Source organism: Aricia agestis, chromosome 2 (genome assembly GCF_905147365.1).
Source record: "Aricia agestis chromosome 2, ilAriAges1.1, whole genome shotgun sequence".
In the NCBI taxonomy this organism is placed as follows: Eukaryota; Metazoa; Arthropoda; class Insecta; order Lepidoptera; family Lycaenidae; genus Aricia; species Aricia agestis.
Genome location: NC_056407.1, coordinates 5,534,804 through 5,552,942, shown reverse-complemented (window position 1 = coordinate 5,552,942; position 18,139 = coordinate 5,534,804). Strand labels below are relative to the sequence as shown.

General features: G+C 35.0%; 1 protein-coding gene across 1 annotated transcript in view; it reads left to right on the top strand.

The window, feature by feature from the left end:
* Positions 1–15,630, top strand: part of LOC121737439 (homeobox protein invected-like) — a 67,638-nt gene extending 52,008 nt beyond the window's left edge. The window contains exons 4-6 of the mRNA XM_042129121.1: positions 11,731–11,736; positions 14,794–14,897; positions 15,164–15,630. Coding sequence (XP_041985055.1) covers positions 11,731–11,736; positions 14,794–14,897; positions 15,164–15,424 — 371 coding nt within the window. The 3' untranslated portion in view covers positions 15,425–15,630. The remainder of the gene's footprint in view (positions 1–11,730; positions 11,737–14,793; positions 14,898–15,163) is intronic.
* Positions 15,631–18,139: the final 2,509 nt, after the last annotated feature.

Sequence of the window (18,139 nt, the reverse complement as noted above, 5' to 3'; positions counted from 1 at the left end):
CAGCTTGAGACTTATCTTCTGACGTATCTTAGATTATAATCACAGTTATGGGCTATGGCACAGTATAAATCATATAATACAGTACTTGGTACAGCGTACTAAAACATTCAAATTGCCATTATAAGAGTGATTTCTGATAACTTGAAATAAAACGACAGTAGACTATCCTATTATTAGAACATTAAAATCGGTTAAACTGATTGTACTGTGGTTATAGCGCTAGCGGAAGAAAAGTCAGTTATCTTTTAATAAATAAAAATAAAAATTTTGAAAATCGGTTCACAAACGGCGGAGTAATCGTTGAACATACAAAAAAAAAACCACAGCCGAACATATAACCTCTTCGTTTTTTGGAAGTCGGTTAAAAATAAGTGGGGTTTTCCTTCCTGACGCTATAACTCCAGAACGCACGAACCGATATCCACGGTTTTGCATTCGTTGGACAGGTCTCGAGCTCCGTGAGGTCTGTAGAAAAAAAATCAGAAAAAACTCAAGAAAAAAGCAGGAAAACAGGGAAAATCATTTTATGGCAAAAGGTTTCTGAGGTTTTTTGACAGGAGTTTGTCCATTTATTAGCGCTTTTTCGTGTATTAATCGCCGCATTTTTTTTGCTTTTATTTACTTTTCTACAATTTAATAATACGTACATAATATTATATACTATTATGTACGTTAAATTGCAAAAAATACCGATTTACGCATATTATATTAATTAACGAATTAAAAAAACATGGTTGTTTGTTGTGTAGGTAAAGCGCGATGTGTAGGTAAATAGAGTCGCCTGTCGCGACTCTATTTTTTCCATAGAGCCTTATATCCTCGTCCAGAAGGTTTACTTTACCATAATATCTCGTGGATAAGTGTTTACTATCAATTACAGTTTCCAGTTTTGTCGAGTAATTGACTCGTCAGTCAGAAAATAGACAAATCCTGACTGCAGGGGCCGGGCTTTGATGTTGACATCCGCTGTATAAACACAGCGTGGCCGACAAATTGTACATTCCAAATTTAAATTTGCCATATGAGCTTTACCATTTCTGCTTTAAGTAACCAATTTAATACAGCTATGATCCAGTTCGGATCATATTATTATTAACTCGTTCGCTGCAAAGCAAGGCGTTATATGCCTGGTTGATTGCTTTCGTTGTCTGCTTGCTCTGTTGTCTGCTTCTAAATGTTCTAGGTCTATGCGACCAAATACCTAGAACATTTAAAGAATACAGCTGTTATTACTAGAAGGCGGCTCTTGAATGAAATATGTAATTCATTTTGTTGATAATAATTGATATGATATTATTCTTCTATATTCCCTTTGAAAATAGTAACTCCGCAGTTTACTAATAAAATCATGTTGTTTTTGCATCAAGAATAATTCATGATTTAAGAAGGATTTGATGCTTAATTAAGAACATTTGTCTTAAGTGGCCCAAGACCAGCACCAAATTGACTCAGTTCGTTTCGTAATATAATTAATGATCGACCATTAGATATCTTTATGAATATAATCTCGGAACTCGCATTAATATCAACTTTTTTCCGTTAAATCCATCATGGAATGGGATCAAAAAGATATATCTAGCAAATAAAAAAACATAAAAATAAACACTAATACTAAACACGAACCAGACAGACAAAAAAACAAACGTAAGACATCTCAATTACTTCACACAAATCTCAAAGCACATATTGTTTCGGTAATCTATGCCTTATCTTAATGACGTAAAGTCTAAATTCAAACAAACGTATTTGCAATAAAAGACCGCGTATGAACTACAAACTTACTAACATACCGTCAAAATATTTGTAAACCCTCCTACTTATAAAATAAGGTGTATTATCGCAGTGCATATTGAACTTTTTGTTTGAAAAATGAACCTTAATCTCGAATAATTAAAGCTTAATTGATTTTATTTAGCGGGTCCTTGTAATGTGGTATATCGCCCTGGTAGATTTAAAAAAAAATGTTATTGAAAATTAAACTGTATTACTGAAGTTTATAGTACAATTTTCGTCGCAATCAAAATAAGCACGATAGTGAGTCTTCGATGTATTGATATGCAAATTTAGAACATAATAATGAGGGATAGGGTATGTTTTTAAATGTACGGACATCAGTTTAAGATGTGGATTTTAACTTGAAATGTTTTGGTGACATGATTGTACGACGGTCGACGTGTGAACAACAAACGCATGGAGTCGTAATCTCATAATATTTTTAATTTTATATTTGAATCCATTGTTTCCACGTAATTCTGTATCCTAATTTGTGGTGTCTGTTTGTTAAATAAGAATCCATAAATGGATGTATTTATAATTATTTTCGGAGTCTGTGAATCTGAATCTGTAATATACCTCTATAATCCTACAGGACACGTCTTACTAATAAAATATTAAGTAATCTTAGAATATGTTTATTAATTATTCAGCATCTAACTACAATTATTGCACAATCACTAAACATTCATACAAATCCATTAACACCATCAATTTCCTCAAAAAATAAGTTTGGCACTCGAGGACTGCCGCGGTAAAGCTATTGCAGTTAGCAGTGCATACGTCTAGTCGTACGCACACAAACACCGTGCCGAAGTCTGCCGAACTGAAACGTCTTTAGACGAGTGTAAGGTTTATTTTCGTTACGTAATTTCTTGATTCGGACGCCGCGCTCAAAGCCGACGATAAAGGTATAGCAATAGCTGGAAAAATGCACCAAAAGAAAATTAGCAGCAAGGAGGCTCCATATGTTTCCTCCTCACTGGGTGGGCCGACCACCCAGCTCTCTTTGCGGAGCGAGGCGCCGGTACTGTACACGCGAGTTACTGCACATCCTCCGACCTTGTACTCCCGGTAGAGGGCTTAGGGGGACCTAGGGAGGAAAGGGGGGTCAAGATCTACCTAACCCTCCTGCGCTGTCCTTCTTTTAGATGAAGGATCAGAAAGATTAATTTAGAGTTTTAAAAATATTTACTTCAACAGCTAGTCTCTAGTACCTTTCCTTCTCCTTGTATTCTCCATGAACATGATAGTGAATTATAAAAAAATTAAGCTTCCGGAACAAAGCATTTTTAATTATTCATGGTTAAGCGTAAGCATCTAATAATTATATATAAATTGATAGAGATCCATCTTTAATTTGTCTAGTCAGCTACTAGACAAATTAAAGAAGGAGACGAGACGACAAAAGCTTTGTCCACACTGTGCCTTTTTTGTTCATCAAGGACATGCGTTATAGCGCAGTCAACATCGCACGTGAGGCATGCCCGCGACGCTATGACACTTTTCTTTCCAACGCGGGTGGATTTTGACGCATTAAATTATTGAATATGCCAAACGAAAGTTGAATAAAAAGGTGATGACGAAAATTGAAGATGAAATTGCATAGTGTGGACATAGCTAAAGTGTTACGCACGACTCTACCTCAAAGTCAATTAAAGGTTTCTACTGTAACAAAGAAACGGGCAGTAGCCTGACTATAAAATGTAGAGTAGTTATAATCATAAATTAATTTTATTCCTCCTTCACCGTGATATTAATGTGATTTTTATCAAAAGATAGATAAGAAACATTAGATTTCTTCCTTTTAGTAACAAAACAGTGCCGACTTAAAGCTTTTTTTTTTTGGCAAAAATAAGACAGCACTACCACTAGCCAGTATGTAAATGTACCTTGTAGGTATAATATTTTAACAAAACTTTGACATTAATCGCTTAATTATCTGCGCTGACGCCATTATGAATTTGATACATGATTTCATTAAACTGGAATTCTCCGGATGCCTGAATGTTAATGTTTCATTACCTAAGTTTGTGAATTATTTATATATAGCCTAGGAAAATATATAATTGGTTATGTAGGTATGAAATAGGTGTGTTATGTGATAATGTGTCTACAATTATAGTAAACACGTTATGCCTAATAATTTATAATATATGCCATTAGGCAAGGTAGCCCCTAAACCTACAATAATAATGAACATTGAACAATATTTTATTGTACAATTTATTTTGACATAGATATATAGTATAGGTGCGTCAATGTTCAATATTAACCCTAGACGGTCAATAAAATATATTGCACAATACATGATTTTACGCAATGAAATTGATCGTCTAGGGGCCCGCTTAGGTTCCGTTAAAAATGTGTGTTTGGAGCACTTTTACAAATTAAAACACCAACATTTTAAAAACTTTTTTTAACAAATAAAACATTACACACACTACAACACGCACACATGAGAATTTTTGACAGATTTTTGAGTGACAAGCCACGAATTATACTCTTTTATTTATGGTTGAAGTCTGTTGACAACAAGTTGACAAATTGAAAATTGATTGTAGTTTTTTTTATTGAATCTAAGATACTATTAGACAATGCTTACACGGCCAGTCTGAGATCAGCTAAGTCCCAGAGACAAGAGTTGAAAAAAAATGATAAAGTCAATATTTTTTACAAAATATAGGTAGTAGTCCTAATATCGTTGAAACTAAGGTCGAATTTCGACCATTGGGCGATCTCTAGTAATATATATAACACAATAATTGTTACTTTCTCATTGTCAATACTAACAAACACCTTTGTAATTTCCGTAATAACATTTGTTTAATTTTTTTTATGTACTTATGGACCGCGAAGGTCATTTTATTTCTTAAAACGGACCCCGAGCGAAACTAATTGGTACTTATAGAAGATGACGTTCTTTTTCTTGATCTTAAGATCAGACGCTATTCTTATATCGAAAGTACTTATAAATACGTTCACGTTTTAACAGGTTTCATTTAAGGAGAGTTTGCAAAATCATGAAACTAATTAGCTTAAATTTTTTTAAATTATTCATGTATCCCACCCAGGCTACTAGCAACATTATTGTAACATTTGCAACAATTTCAAAAGATAACATTACTTAATAACGTTATTTAACAAGTCTATATATATAAAAGAAAGTCGTGTTAGTTACACCACTTATAACTCAAGAACGGCAGAACAGATTTGGCTGAAAATTGGTAGGGAGGTAGCTTAGAGCCAGGAGACGGACATAGGATACTTTTTATCCCGTTCGACAGCGTTCCTGTGTGACTTGACATGAAACGTCAGTCACTATAAAACGTGGTATAACAAAAAAGAATCAGACTTGGAATAACAAAACGAAAATGACAGCTATGTAATTGACGTAAAATGACAGCTATGTAATGACGTATGGATGACAATTTGATATTTGTAAGAAATCAATATTAAAACTATTTCTATTAAATAAATAATTAACAAGTGGATTGAAGTGAAGTGAAGTTTAATTAATAATGCCGCGACCAAGACGATCGAATCTTTCCCGACAAAGCCGTAATGCAAGAAGAATACAAAATACTGCAAATGAAAGGACTGAAGAAGAACAAGAAATTGCACGTGAACAGCGCCGCAATAGTATGGCTCGACTTCGTGCTTCTCAATCACGAGAGCAAAGTGAAGCAGCCCGTGAAACAGCTCGGTTGGCAATGCAGAATCGTCGAGGCTGATTATAATTCTGCAGAGTTTGTTTGTTTGTTTGAAAGCGCTAATCTCAGGTTGAACGCGTTAATCTCAGGAACTACTGGTCCGATTTGAAAAATTATTTTACTCTTGGATAGTCCATTGACTGAGGAAGGCTATAGGCTACATTTTATCACGCTAAGACTAATAGGAGCGAAGAAATAGAGGAAAATGTGGAAAAAACGGGGGAAATTATATGAAAGGGCTTATTTGAACGCGCTAATCTCAGGAACTATAAGTCCGATTTGAAAAATTATGTCAGTGTTAGATAGCCCATCTATCGAGAAAGGCTATAGGCTATATTTTATCAAGCTAAGACTAATAGGAGCAAAGAGATAGAGGAAAATGTGGAAAAAACGGAGGAAAATTATTTGAAATTGCTTATTATCTTAAGAACTACTGGAGCAATTTTTATGTTATTTGGCAAACATGAGGAATAGACTACGTGAAGGAACAAAGGCTATTGTTTGCGGAAAAATGTACGGTTGCGTGAAATTCCTTAATTACGCAAGCAAAGCCGCGCGGAACATCTATACTTATATAATAAAATCGTAGGAAAGTCAATTCTGTACATTGAATATTTTTGTACAATAAATAATACTTGGGATGCGATCTACTATGCTAACGCGGACGAAGTCGCGGGCAACAGCTAGTTATTTATAAATGTGTCGCGCGAAGGTTTCCTTTATATGGCGATGACTGGTGAAGTGACTAAGTGGTTAACTGATTCCTTACATTTTTTATTCATAATCTTATAAAACAACATTAATGATGGAAATAAATTAACAGTATGAAAAGGAGGTTGGTACAAATTATCCAATAATATAGGAAGCGAAAAAAGTGTTAGTAAACGTTTTTTAAGTTTTTTTAGGAGCGTTTCCTAAATCCTGGACTTACCGGACAAAATATGTATGCCCAAGGTCGTCCACTCCTCTCGTTTTAGAGCAACCGAAGGCCCGACTTGTAACAGCTCAAGCTCACAAACGCATGTAAAACCCGCCTTTGTCAAAGTAACAGAGCCTCAGGCATAGATTACTAAATAGTTAAGCCTAGCGATTCTAACAACAGAAAGCCTCTCTGCTTCATTTCTCAGTGGAATTCTATGTATTAGAGTTATTTCATTATAAGTTAATCAGCTTAAGGAACCGAATAACCCGTGTGTACTGAGCACGAGCGCATTCCTGTGCAAAAAATAACACAATAATTAGACGTAATGGTAGCGCGGGCACCGACAAACGCATAGCTGCATACTGCCTACATTGCTGGTGGAGTCGGAAGCAGGGCCTGCCGCTATACTGCGATTCACAGTTTCCTTTGATTTTATGGTTGAAAGTAGGACCGCGGGAGGCGCGGAGTGACGGCCTAGTCTAAAGGTGGGTAGTGTACTAGCAAATGCGGAGCATGTTACGCTGATTTTAGAACACAGCATAACATGTTCGATGTGTAACACGCTCGATGCTAATGTCACAGTACACCTCGTAAGTCGTAACGTTGGTCACCCGCCTTTAGAGATCGTCCAATAATCATGGAAATTATTTTCGTGGAATAATTAACGTTCCTCCTTTTTTGTAATACGTAGGGACTAGGGACTAGTGACTGCCTGACTGGCGAGGTTTTAGCTTGTTCTACCTCTAGGAGCCTTATCGAGTTATCACACTGGCGCGGGCAGTTTACGGGCGGGGCGATTGCGCTAAACCAGGCAGGGGCTTTCGTTCGATTTGTTTTTTAACCATTTTTAATGACTAATGACCTTATATTTATTATTACAGGAAGCGGAACAGAATTTGAACGATGATATCCTTAAATATTATGTTTGTAAACTGTAAAGCGGATAGGAATAAAACCCGCAACCCGTGACGCGAGCCGGTGGTCCCGCGAGCGGCACCCGGCACCCGGCGTGCGCTTCCGACACCGCCTTTGATCACTAATTAACTATTAAACATAAATACTATAATTAATGCCCATAACTGGCTTGTAATTTTTAATTAATAAACCCCCGCCTGCAATCGAAAGTGAACTCAATCACAATAGGCACAGAGTTCACACTGCATTACACCGTCGTATTCAATATTACTCGATATAAAATCGATTGTCCCGCGATCGAAATTAAGCCCTCACCTCAAACAATAGAGCACGTTTTCACTAATTTTAATAAGATCGATATTGGACGGCGATTACTCGTTTTTTATATTTTAAACTCTATCTAGACGCGTTAGGAGCGGTTATCGGTCGATCGGGGTGCCGCAACATAAACAGTTGCCGAGGCAAAATGTCTTCATTAGATGACGTCGTTGGTGGCGAGGCCGGTCGGGCTTTGATAGGCCGCGGCCCGCGAGCTCGGTTAATCTTCGACACTGGTCATCATTTAAATAATGTCCAACTAATACCATCATTATCTGTTACAGATTTGATTAAAAACATAATGTACTATCAGATAAATTGATTGAGGTACTTGGCGCACCTCCGTTGTTTGCATAAAGTTAATATAGGTACCTAGCGGAATAGAGAAACAAGGCCTGAGCAAGAGAGATGTCACTACCAGTAACACTGCGTGTTAAAAAGAGACGTGTGATACATGACAACAGCACTCTTTTTTTGACGTCAAATCGGCACGTGCCGCACGTTGACAATTTAATCTCATAGAAATCATGTTCAATCATGCTTGTGTAAGTGTATGTACGTACACATATTTTTACACACAGATGATACCAATTTCGGTTTCGATTGACAGCTCGAGATTGTTGCTCTATTCCGCTAGGTATATTAACTTTACGGTTGTTTGGATGGGTAATGTCAAGTCGATGTTAGTAACGTCATCTGTCTGATACGTTTGTCTTATTCATAACCGTAAACCGACCTACTTGCATAGGTCCGAAATCTGCCTATGAATCTATTTCTCTGGTAGTACAAAACGGTACACTTCTTTGCAAATCGATTTTTCATAAAGTTAATGCCAATTTCACCACCGTTAAAGTTAATATTTAATGCTTTCTCCGATCTCATTTGTTGACATTGTCAAAAGTCGGATCTGCTGTAAACAAACTTGTGATTTTCTTGCATTTTCCAACCTGCAATTTAACTAGGTTTGCTCTACCATTAACACTAGAGAATAAGTCTATGATGCCCTACTTCAATTTCTCAATTAAGTAATAATTGGACGCTGTTAAGCATTCGTGTACTAACCCACACAAAAATTATGTATTGAGTTACGAATGCAGTTATGTTTTGTAGATGATTTAGAACAAGACTGCATTCAAAATTTAACAACAAAAAAAATTGTGGGTTAGGACACTAATGCTTAACAGCGACCAATTATTATTTGAAGACCCCACATCTCGCTTATGATAAAAACTATCAATATATTATATGCTAATGCTATACAAGGTGTAACGAAACTAAGTGATAATACTTTACGTACGTGATAATACTATGTACGTGTTCCTAGTAGAGAGTGGTGAAAGATTAAAGTAGCAGCGATGAATGATTTTGTATGGGGAAACTCGTAACACTGGGGGACCGGGGTGCTTGCCCAATGTCCATACAAAAGTTTAAAAAAAATTGATCTGTCAGGGCTGCTACTTTCACAGTGAACTCTGTACAAGGATGAAGGAACACATACACACCCTAAAGTATTATCACTTAGTTTTGTTACACCCTGTATAATGCAAATATGTCTAATTTTGTTATCATTATAGTTTTTGTACGTCTTATCTATATTTAATATCCATCCTTTTGATTTCATATTACTTGGATGTTGTTAAGAACATTCCTTAGATTTCACCTGAATGTGCTAATCCTTGCGCCTTATCAAAAAGATGGACAACATTTACAAGCAGTGAATTTATTTCACATTTAATTCGCATTATTTAACTTTCCTTTATAATCTTATTACATTCTGACTTTATCTTAAATGGCATTATAATAGGTATAATTTCGCAGCTTTAATTGTTTAATTATCATTACTGTCTGTTTAACTTAAACCAATTAATGCGAAAAGATAATTTCCTTAGCGGTTATTAAAAGCCAGATTTAAAATCACTGAAGCAATTATGAATATAATTACACACTTTTTCTTAATGTAGTGGCACAGAATACATAATATTAGGACAAGGTAGTGGGACATAAGCTAATAAATGTAAATGAAGATAGTTTTTTTTTTATTAAATTAACATAATATTACAATACTACTTACTAGATAGATATGAAAAATAGAGGATGATGATGAGGAGAGGAATTTTTTGTATAAAATTCTCGTGTCACAATGTTAGTCCGCGTACTCCTCCGAAACGGCTTTACTGATTTTAACCAAATTTTATATGCAAATTCAGTGGGCCTGAGAATCGGCTACTGGGTACTTTTTATATTGATAAGTGCATTTGTTGAATAAATAATAGTAAATTATTACAACTCGAGACTGACGGCGACCATTGTTTGTGCGACGGGATAGCGATGGCCGTTGCCATGGTGACACTTATTTAGTCACTTCAATAAAATAATACGGGTGAAATACTTTATATGGCATAGAAACGTTTACCGGGACAGCTAGTAAAATATAAAGGCACAAAGTTTGAGCCACGGACGGATAACCTTTGGAGGAAAACTTAAAGTTTACTGTATTTTTAGTCTATTCACATTAAGAAAACTCAACAACGCAGTAACAGCTACTATTGAGTAGTGCAGAGTGCGTTAAAAACATTTTTATTACTTTTTCTCTCTTGCGATTTATTTACTTAATTTTGCCATAATCTTCTTTACCTCAAAGGAAAAAAGTTCACGAATAAATAATACAAAATAATTACTTTCGAGCTTCATAACAACAACCTTACAAAGTTATGTCGTGAATCGTAAAATAACAAAGTTAAATTTTATTACAATATAAAGACTCTATCTGTGTGGAGTACATCTCAATATGAGCTGAGGAATGCCACCGATACTGGATCTAGATGGGCAGAGGGCTGACGTCACCGGACCACCGGCGAACTCACTAATTAAGCTGTTAAGCGGCTTTCTAACTTGGCCGGATTATAATTGCTCTTAATGATCGCGAAACGCGGCCTGACGTCACCGCGGTTGACATGGAGAGTATTGAGTGGTGACTGATGACTGATGAGCTTTTGATAAGTGTAAAATGTAAATGTAACGATATCGACAATTATTCCTTAACGTGGGAGCTACCAAATTAAAAAAAACATATTCTGACAGCTCCCATACGTGATAATCACGTTGCTTAGACAGACACGATTGAAATGTGTGTACAGGGTGTGACCTCTAGATTATCTCCAACTACTTGAGTTATAGATGCCTAACCAATGGATGGAATGGACCACGTAAGGAGAGTGACTACGACGCTATCACTGTGTCCGTGTGATGTGATAATATTATATTGTACATAATATATCCTCTCACTCCTTTAGCAACATCTTATTTTGTCTTTCCACTCTACACCGGTGAAAAATGATTGTGAATTAAAATTCGCTCGCACTCTTTTTACTTTGAAACTAATGCGCTAATTCATTAAATTAACTTATTCCAAGAAGAAGATTTGAAATTTTATGGGAATACGTACCTATATGTTCTAACTTTTGTTCGAAAACATTAGAACCTATATAATATGCAGTTAAATTTAAAAATCAAGTCATAAGAATATAAAAGAAGGCTTGATAAGACGCAAAGTTTTCATTTACTGAATCAAATCTTCTAAAAATTCTTAAACGGTTCAATGTATTTTATATTGGATTTTTATTGCCATTATGAAATAAAAATCTTAATGTCTGTATTATTTCGTCCGACGTTTTATAGACATGGCAGTATTGAATAAAGTATTACCGTCGTTAAAAATGATTTACGTTTAACAGTGACACATTATTTATAGGAATTAGGACATCAGGTTACAATGATAAGGAAATGTTATAAAATACAATATTTTATCAGCAAAATTATGTTTAAGTAACTCAGAAACTAGTGTTATGGATAAGTAGTTTGTTATGTAACAACAAAAGCCTCCAGAAATAAAAAAAAAACAATAATTGCTACGAAAAACCCAAATCTACTTACGGCCCCTATTTATATTGTGTCTACAGTCTAGTTAAAAATTACTTTTTTGCAATTATTATAGAGTTTTGTGACTTGTTTCGTGATTGTGTCGACTGTTTTTTTTCTCATGCTGAATTTTTTTAGCCATAAATAAATATATTTTTTCTTTTGTTTCAGGAAGAAGTAAGTAAAACATCGTTCCGGCATAGTAAGCAAATCTTTTCCTACAATTTAACTCTACTTCTTTAAGTTTCCACATAAGGGCAATAACACACGGTATTTAAACGCGCAGGGTCCTTGGCCAGCGCGTTTTTGAAACACGTGCTGTCTGCAAGGCTGTAGTTTACTTATTGTGATTTTTTTGTTTATTTTTTTTACTAAAGCGTTAACAGCGCGTTAAAAAATACCGCGTGCTTTATAATCTATTTTTTTTATGGATTATGTAGGTATTAAATTTTAGTTCCTTAGTTTAGTACACTGTGCATCCGTCTCATAGTTGTATGCTATGCATGAAAATGTGTTTTAATAAGCATGATGTCTGAGTTGTACATTAATCATTGCATAGTCTTGTTTGTGTTGTTTGTTATACTAAAGTACTTTTATAAAAATAAAAAACGTAAAAAAATATTTTCAAATCTTCAATCAATTTTTAATATTCTATTAAAAGTCAAAGAATTGGGATTTTTCACAGAATTTTGTACAAATGACGTAATGACTCTATTTGCGTACTCTATCTACCACTTTTATTACCGTAGTTCTTAGATTAAAAGAGAAAAAAACCTTTCATTAATGACCCATGTCAAACCTGAAGGGCATCATGAGGACTTCGTGGCTATCAATCATGCTTCAATTACTACGATATGGTCAACAATGCAATTATTCTATCAAATTGAGAAAAAGTGACTATCTCATGCCACTTTATAGAAACTAAATAGAATCTTGTTAAAAAAATTAAAAAGGTTGCGAACATGGTTGAAACTTAATTTTTTTTTTTTTCATTTACACTTTCCTACTGACTGTTTTATATGTTACGCGTAGTTTTTTGTGCTGTTTTGTGGTTTTTTTATTGTAATTTTCAGGTTTTTGTCCCCGGGAGCCCGTGCGGCGGTCGGTGCAATATCTTGACCAATTTTGAATATGGAATGCATATGATTAGTGCATATGTGAATTGGTTAAGATATTGCATCGTCCACCCCACGACATCGTCGACTGAAGACTGCAAGATGTTTCCTTGTTTGATTGTTTGTTGTGTGTACGCTGCCTTATTTCAAAATATAACGTGCTTATATTTTTTAAGTGTTTTTATTTTATTTTTCAAACACGAATTTTCGATAAAGGTTTAGTTTATTAACAGAGTAAATTTAAATTCTTATTATGTTTTACTATGTAACTTTTTTTAATGTGGAAGAAACTAATTTTTTATATTTTAATTCCATATACCTAGCTATGAATGTTTTATTACTAATCCGAAAAAAAGGACACTGCATTGAAACTGTAAAACGGTTAAAGGACAAGATCATTATCCCAAGATTAAGCCCAAACAGTTTACATTCCTGCATGCACCAAAAAACAAACTTAAAATTATGCATTGACAAGGTTTTGAAATGGGACAGCTTCCGTTTGGTAATATTTTGTGTTCGCTGCATGCTTTTGTTTGCGTTCTGTATATTTTATGTGAGTAACTTAGAATAATAAGTTTTCAATTTATTTTTGTTTTATGCTAGAAATTTAAATGTCGCTTATCAATTTAGTCGAGTTGGAATATTTTGTACATTAGATCAAAATAATTGAATGTACTTATCAACATCCAAATGAATAAAATAAGTATAATATAATAGTTCTAAACTAGTAATTAAGTCATTTTTTTTAAATTAATATGACTATTTCCATATTTCCCGTAAACATCTAAAGCTATCATAATTAATCAACAATATTTAACACCATCCATCTTCGAAATTGTTCAATCCGAATTAAATTGTATACGCGACCTTTGAATTTTATATTTGGTTATAAATTTTAACGAACGTGGGCTGAGATGTCTTCATGAGGCTTCATTTGAATATGTCCGATACACAAAGCGTTTATGTTACACACAATGAGAGGATAAAATTATAATGTACGTGTAATCAATATGCATACTTAGCATATGGTGTGTGTCGCAAAAATTAAAGGTTATTTAGATTAATGGTTTTATATGCAAGTTTGAAATTTTGAAGGCTATTTACTACATAGTGAAACGCTATATAAAATCCACATTCCACATTATTTGTTAGCACTTAGATTTTAACGTGGTAGAGCTGGTCGTCGGGGATTGTACAGATCCCTGACCGCGCATAGTTTACAGTATAAAGTAGTTGAAGTATACATAATATTGTGTTTACTTACTAAGGGCCTGTTTCACCACTTTCTGATAAAGTGCCGAATAGGCTATTCACAGCTTTTTTGACAGATTCTCCATACTTCATCTGTCAAGTTAAGTGATGGATAGCCTGATCAGGAAGTGGTGAAACAGCCCCTTTATTATTGATAATAATGCGCTAATTGCAAAACAATATGTGAAAACTTTTAATTGGCCTTGCCCTTACAGCCAGATTAATATATAGTGTTTCTGTCGAGTCTGCAGCGCTCATACAGTCGGCATGGCTGCGTCATGCAGTCTGTATGTGCGCCGCAGACTCTATCACACAAAAAGTGTGCCGTCTGCGATCTCCCTAATATTTTCATAGTACATAAGTTTTCCTTATTTAAAAGTGTAATTTATATATTTTTTAATTTATGAAAACTTACAGCCAGATTAATATATTACTATATATTACTATATATTAATCTGGCTGTAAGTTTTCATAAATTAAAAAATATATAAATTACACTTTTGAATTAGGAAAACTTATGTACTATGAAAATATTAGGGAGATCGCAGACGGCACACTTTTTGTGTGATAGAGTCTGCGGCGCACATACAGACTGCATGACGCGGCCATGCCGACTGTATGAGCGCTGCAGACTCGATCACACAAACAGTGTGCCGTCTGCGATCTCCCTTATGCAAAATATTTTCCATTCGAGACTAAAGCTTCGATGACTGATAAGAGGATCAGACTACTTTACATTATATTTTTTACATCTGTAAACTGTACCTGCACGTATTATATACGCATTATCTGGGGACACGGAAATGCCCTAGCCAAGTCTAGAGCTTAGCTATATTTATCAATTATCACCAAATCACGTGCTCCGCAGGTCCTCGCACGCGGCGGCCCAAGAAGCCCCCCGGAGACACGGGGCCCACTGACGAGAAGAGACCCAGGACAGCCTTCTCCGGACCACAGCTTGCTAGGTTAAAGGTAAGAAGAGTACTATACAATTTCTTTAATGAATGAGGAAGATTCGTTTTACAAGACCCAAAGAACTACTGTACTTTACTTTTAACAAATTAAAGCACTTTCATTTGTTAAAATATTGCTTAATACAGATAAGCTGAGTAATAAATAATAATGAAACTTATACTGAGTCACATTAAAAAATAATTTCGCACCAACTCGAATTAAAGGAACGGACAATGGATCAGGGAAGTCAATAACTGACTTTTAACAGTTTCTTTCCTTCCCAGCATGAGTTCGCGGAGAACCGCTACCTGACGGAGCGGCGGCGGCAGGCGCTGGCGGCCGAGCTGGGCCTGGCCGAGGCCCAGATCAAGATCTGGTTCCAGAACAAACGCGCCAAGATCAAGAAGGCCTCGGGACAGAGGAACCCCCTGGCCTTGCAGCTCATGGCCCAGGGCCTCTACAACCACAGTACAATACCCCTGACTAAGGAGGAGGAGGAACTAGAGATGAAGGCCAGAGAGAGAGAGCAACAGATACGACAGTAAATGTAGATCTAGAAACAAAATAGATGGGAAATAATTTAGCTACAAAACTTGTGCAATGTCCTGAGCCTTCATGTGGTAGAGTGTATAAATGTCATAGCAGAAATAATCTTATTCTTGTCAATAAAACTCTCACAGGAACCAATTACGATACGATACAAACTCGAAACCTAATTCGACTCGATCTCATTTCCACGTAAAGTCGATACGAAAACCTGAATACTATTAAAGTCTATATTTTTCTAATGTCTAGTTTTGGAGGATTTTTGACAGGAATTTAAGTATTCCATAGCGCTTTGGAATGTCAAATCGTCAATCAATTATCGACTCAGTTGAAACGTTAAATTTCTGTCAAAAAACTTAGAAACTGGCGATCAATGATAACTTACTACAATTTAATATTTGTTAACAGTTTATCAAAAAATAAGGATATATTGTTCTCAGTTCGAAAAGCAAGAAACCAGCCCCCGTAGACAAGTGGCAAAACGCTTACGCTAACGCTAACGCTAGCGCTACAAAATGTATGGATTTGACATTAGTATTCTCTAGCGAAGCGATGACTTATGTCAAATCGCATACATTTTGTAGCGCTACCGTTAGCGTTAGCGTTAGCGCTTTGCCACTTGTCTACAGGCCCAGGTGTTTTAAAAAAATCTAATTATTGTAAACTTTGTAATTATGTAGATGTCATTAGATTATTATTATCAAGACGTTTTATAAACAAAAGATGGCCATTTAAACTCTATCTATGTACTACGAATATTCCTAAAAACCCGGTTCTTAAAAATATTATTTTATTTACTGCATTTTTTGTGAAAAAGTTTACAGAAAAAAATGTTTACAGTTTACAGAATTGGTCCCATTATCTGAGGGTCCCATACTATTGCTTTATAACTTTCTAACTGTTCATAATCTTGCCATTGATTTTAAATATTTTTAAATATTTGATGTTGTTTTTACGTTTTGTAGATTTTCTCTCTGTATAAATTAATAATGTAAATAATAATAATTAGGGCTACTAATTATAATTAATAATATATTTAAGTTATTTATTGTGCAATGTAGCAGTATTAGTCGAAATATTGGTAAAAGTAATATGGATTAAAAAAAACTTTTTGCGAACACTTGTTTTTTATTTGCACCTCCATGCATAATAATAATATTTTGTTTAACGTTGATCCGTAATCTGCTTTTAAATGCATCTTCATTTATTAAACAGCAGATTAGTTGCAACTGGCACACATCATAACAGAATATTGATAGAAACATTGGCAAACGTCGAACAAAACTTTTTGTTTACTGTCTGTGCTGACTGCTGGTCACTTAGCCAAGACTTTTTCGTTATAGAATCGCCGATCAAAATGTATGGAATTGACATAAGCGTTCGTTAATATGAAGTTGACGTTCAACTCGTCTTATGTCAATTCCAAACATTTTAAGCGGCGATTCTATAAAGAAGCGATAAAGAAAAGCTCTTGGCTCACCCTCTGGTGCCACTTCTAGCGTGAAAACGTGCAGTTATATTAATACTCCCATTTCAATTTTGTATTACTATTAGGTACATCCATCGCGACTCGTCACAACCTATTTTAGGGTAAACTGACCGTTGTATATATTTTTAACCGATTTCCAAAAAGGAGGAGGTTATTTATTCGGCTGTGGATATTTTTCTTTAAAACACTCGATACTCTAACTTCTTCCGGTCTTATATCAACTGGAATCTCTCAATAAACAAATCGCGAGTTCTTTTATCTGTGAAACGGATCCCCCAAGTCTTGAATTTAATCTAACACCCCTTGACACATTTTCAAATGGAGTGACGGGGGACTTTTATTGAAATTTTTGCGGCGGCATCGCGAATCGGGAATGCGTTCGATTCCGGAGTTAGGGGGTGAAAAAAAAAAGTAACATAAAGTTGTATAATTAAAGTTTTAACACCCCTGTAATGGGGTTCGAGCAATTTCGTAGACGGGTTACTTAGTGTTACCGTTAAATTGTAAATTTTGTTATCGATTCTAAACAGACGTGATGATTTTATTTAAAAATAGTTTTTAAATAATTTAGAGTTTAAGGATTAAATGTAAGTATAAAATTGACGAGAAATTAAATTTAATCTGTGAATATATACGTCTGCTAAAATAATAAACTAGTTAGTTTTCGTGAGTAACGAAGCCTGGAAAGAGGACTAAGATTTATTTATTTATTCTAACCTTTAGTATTGATTTTCTCTTTGTTGTTCATTAAAAAACTTAAATATAATATGGGTTACTTCAAAAAGTTTAAAACATGAAAAATAAAAAATCACTAAAGCACTGTTGGCTTCCAATCAAAGACAAATAATATTACAATCTTAATTTGATTTAAATTTTTTAACAACGAAAAAAGTGCATAACGCCATTAAACTTTTCACTTCACTGAAATGAGAATATTATAGAAAAGTTTCACAACCCGCATACAGGTTACACTTAGCATATGCCAGGTGACCTGGAACCCCACACTACTTCCTAGAAAGCTATATCTACCTCCATCTGTCAACTGAGCGGTTATACCAAAGCCGTCCTGTTTTTACAATCTAAAGTCCGGTCACAGAGCACAATGTATGTTGTTTCCAGTAGTATACACTATACAGCTTGATTTAATGTCACTGAGTAAACGCAGTATTCATACTAATATTATAAATGGGAAAGTGTGTCTGTCCGTCTGTTACCTCTTCACGCC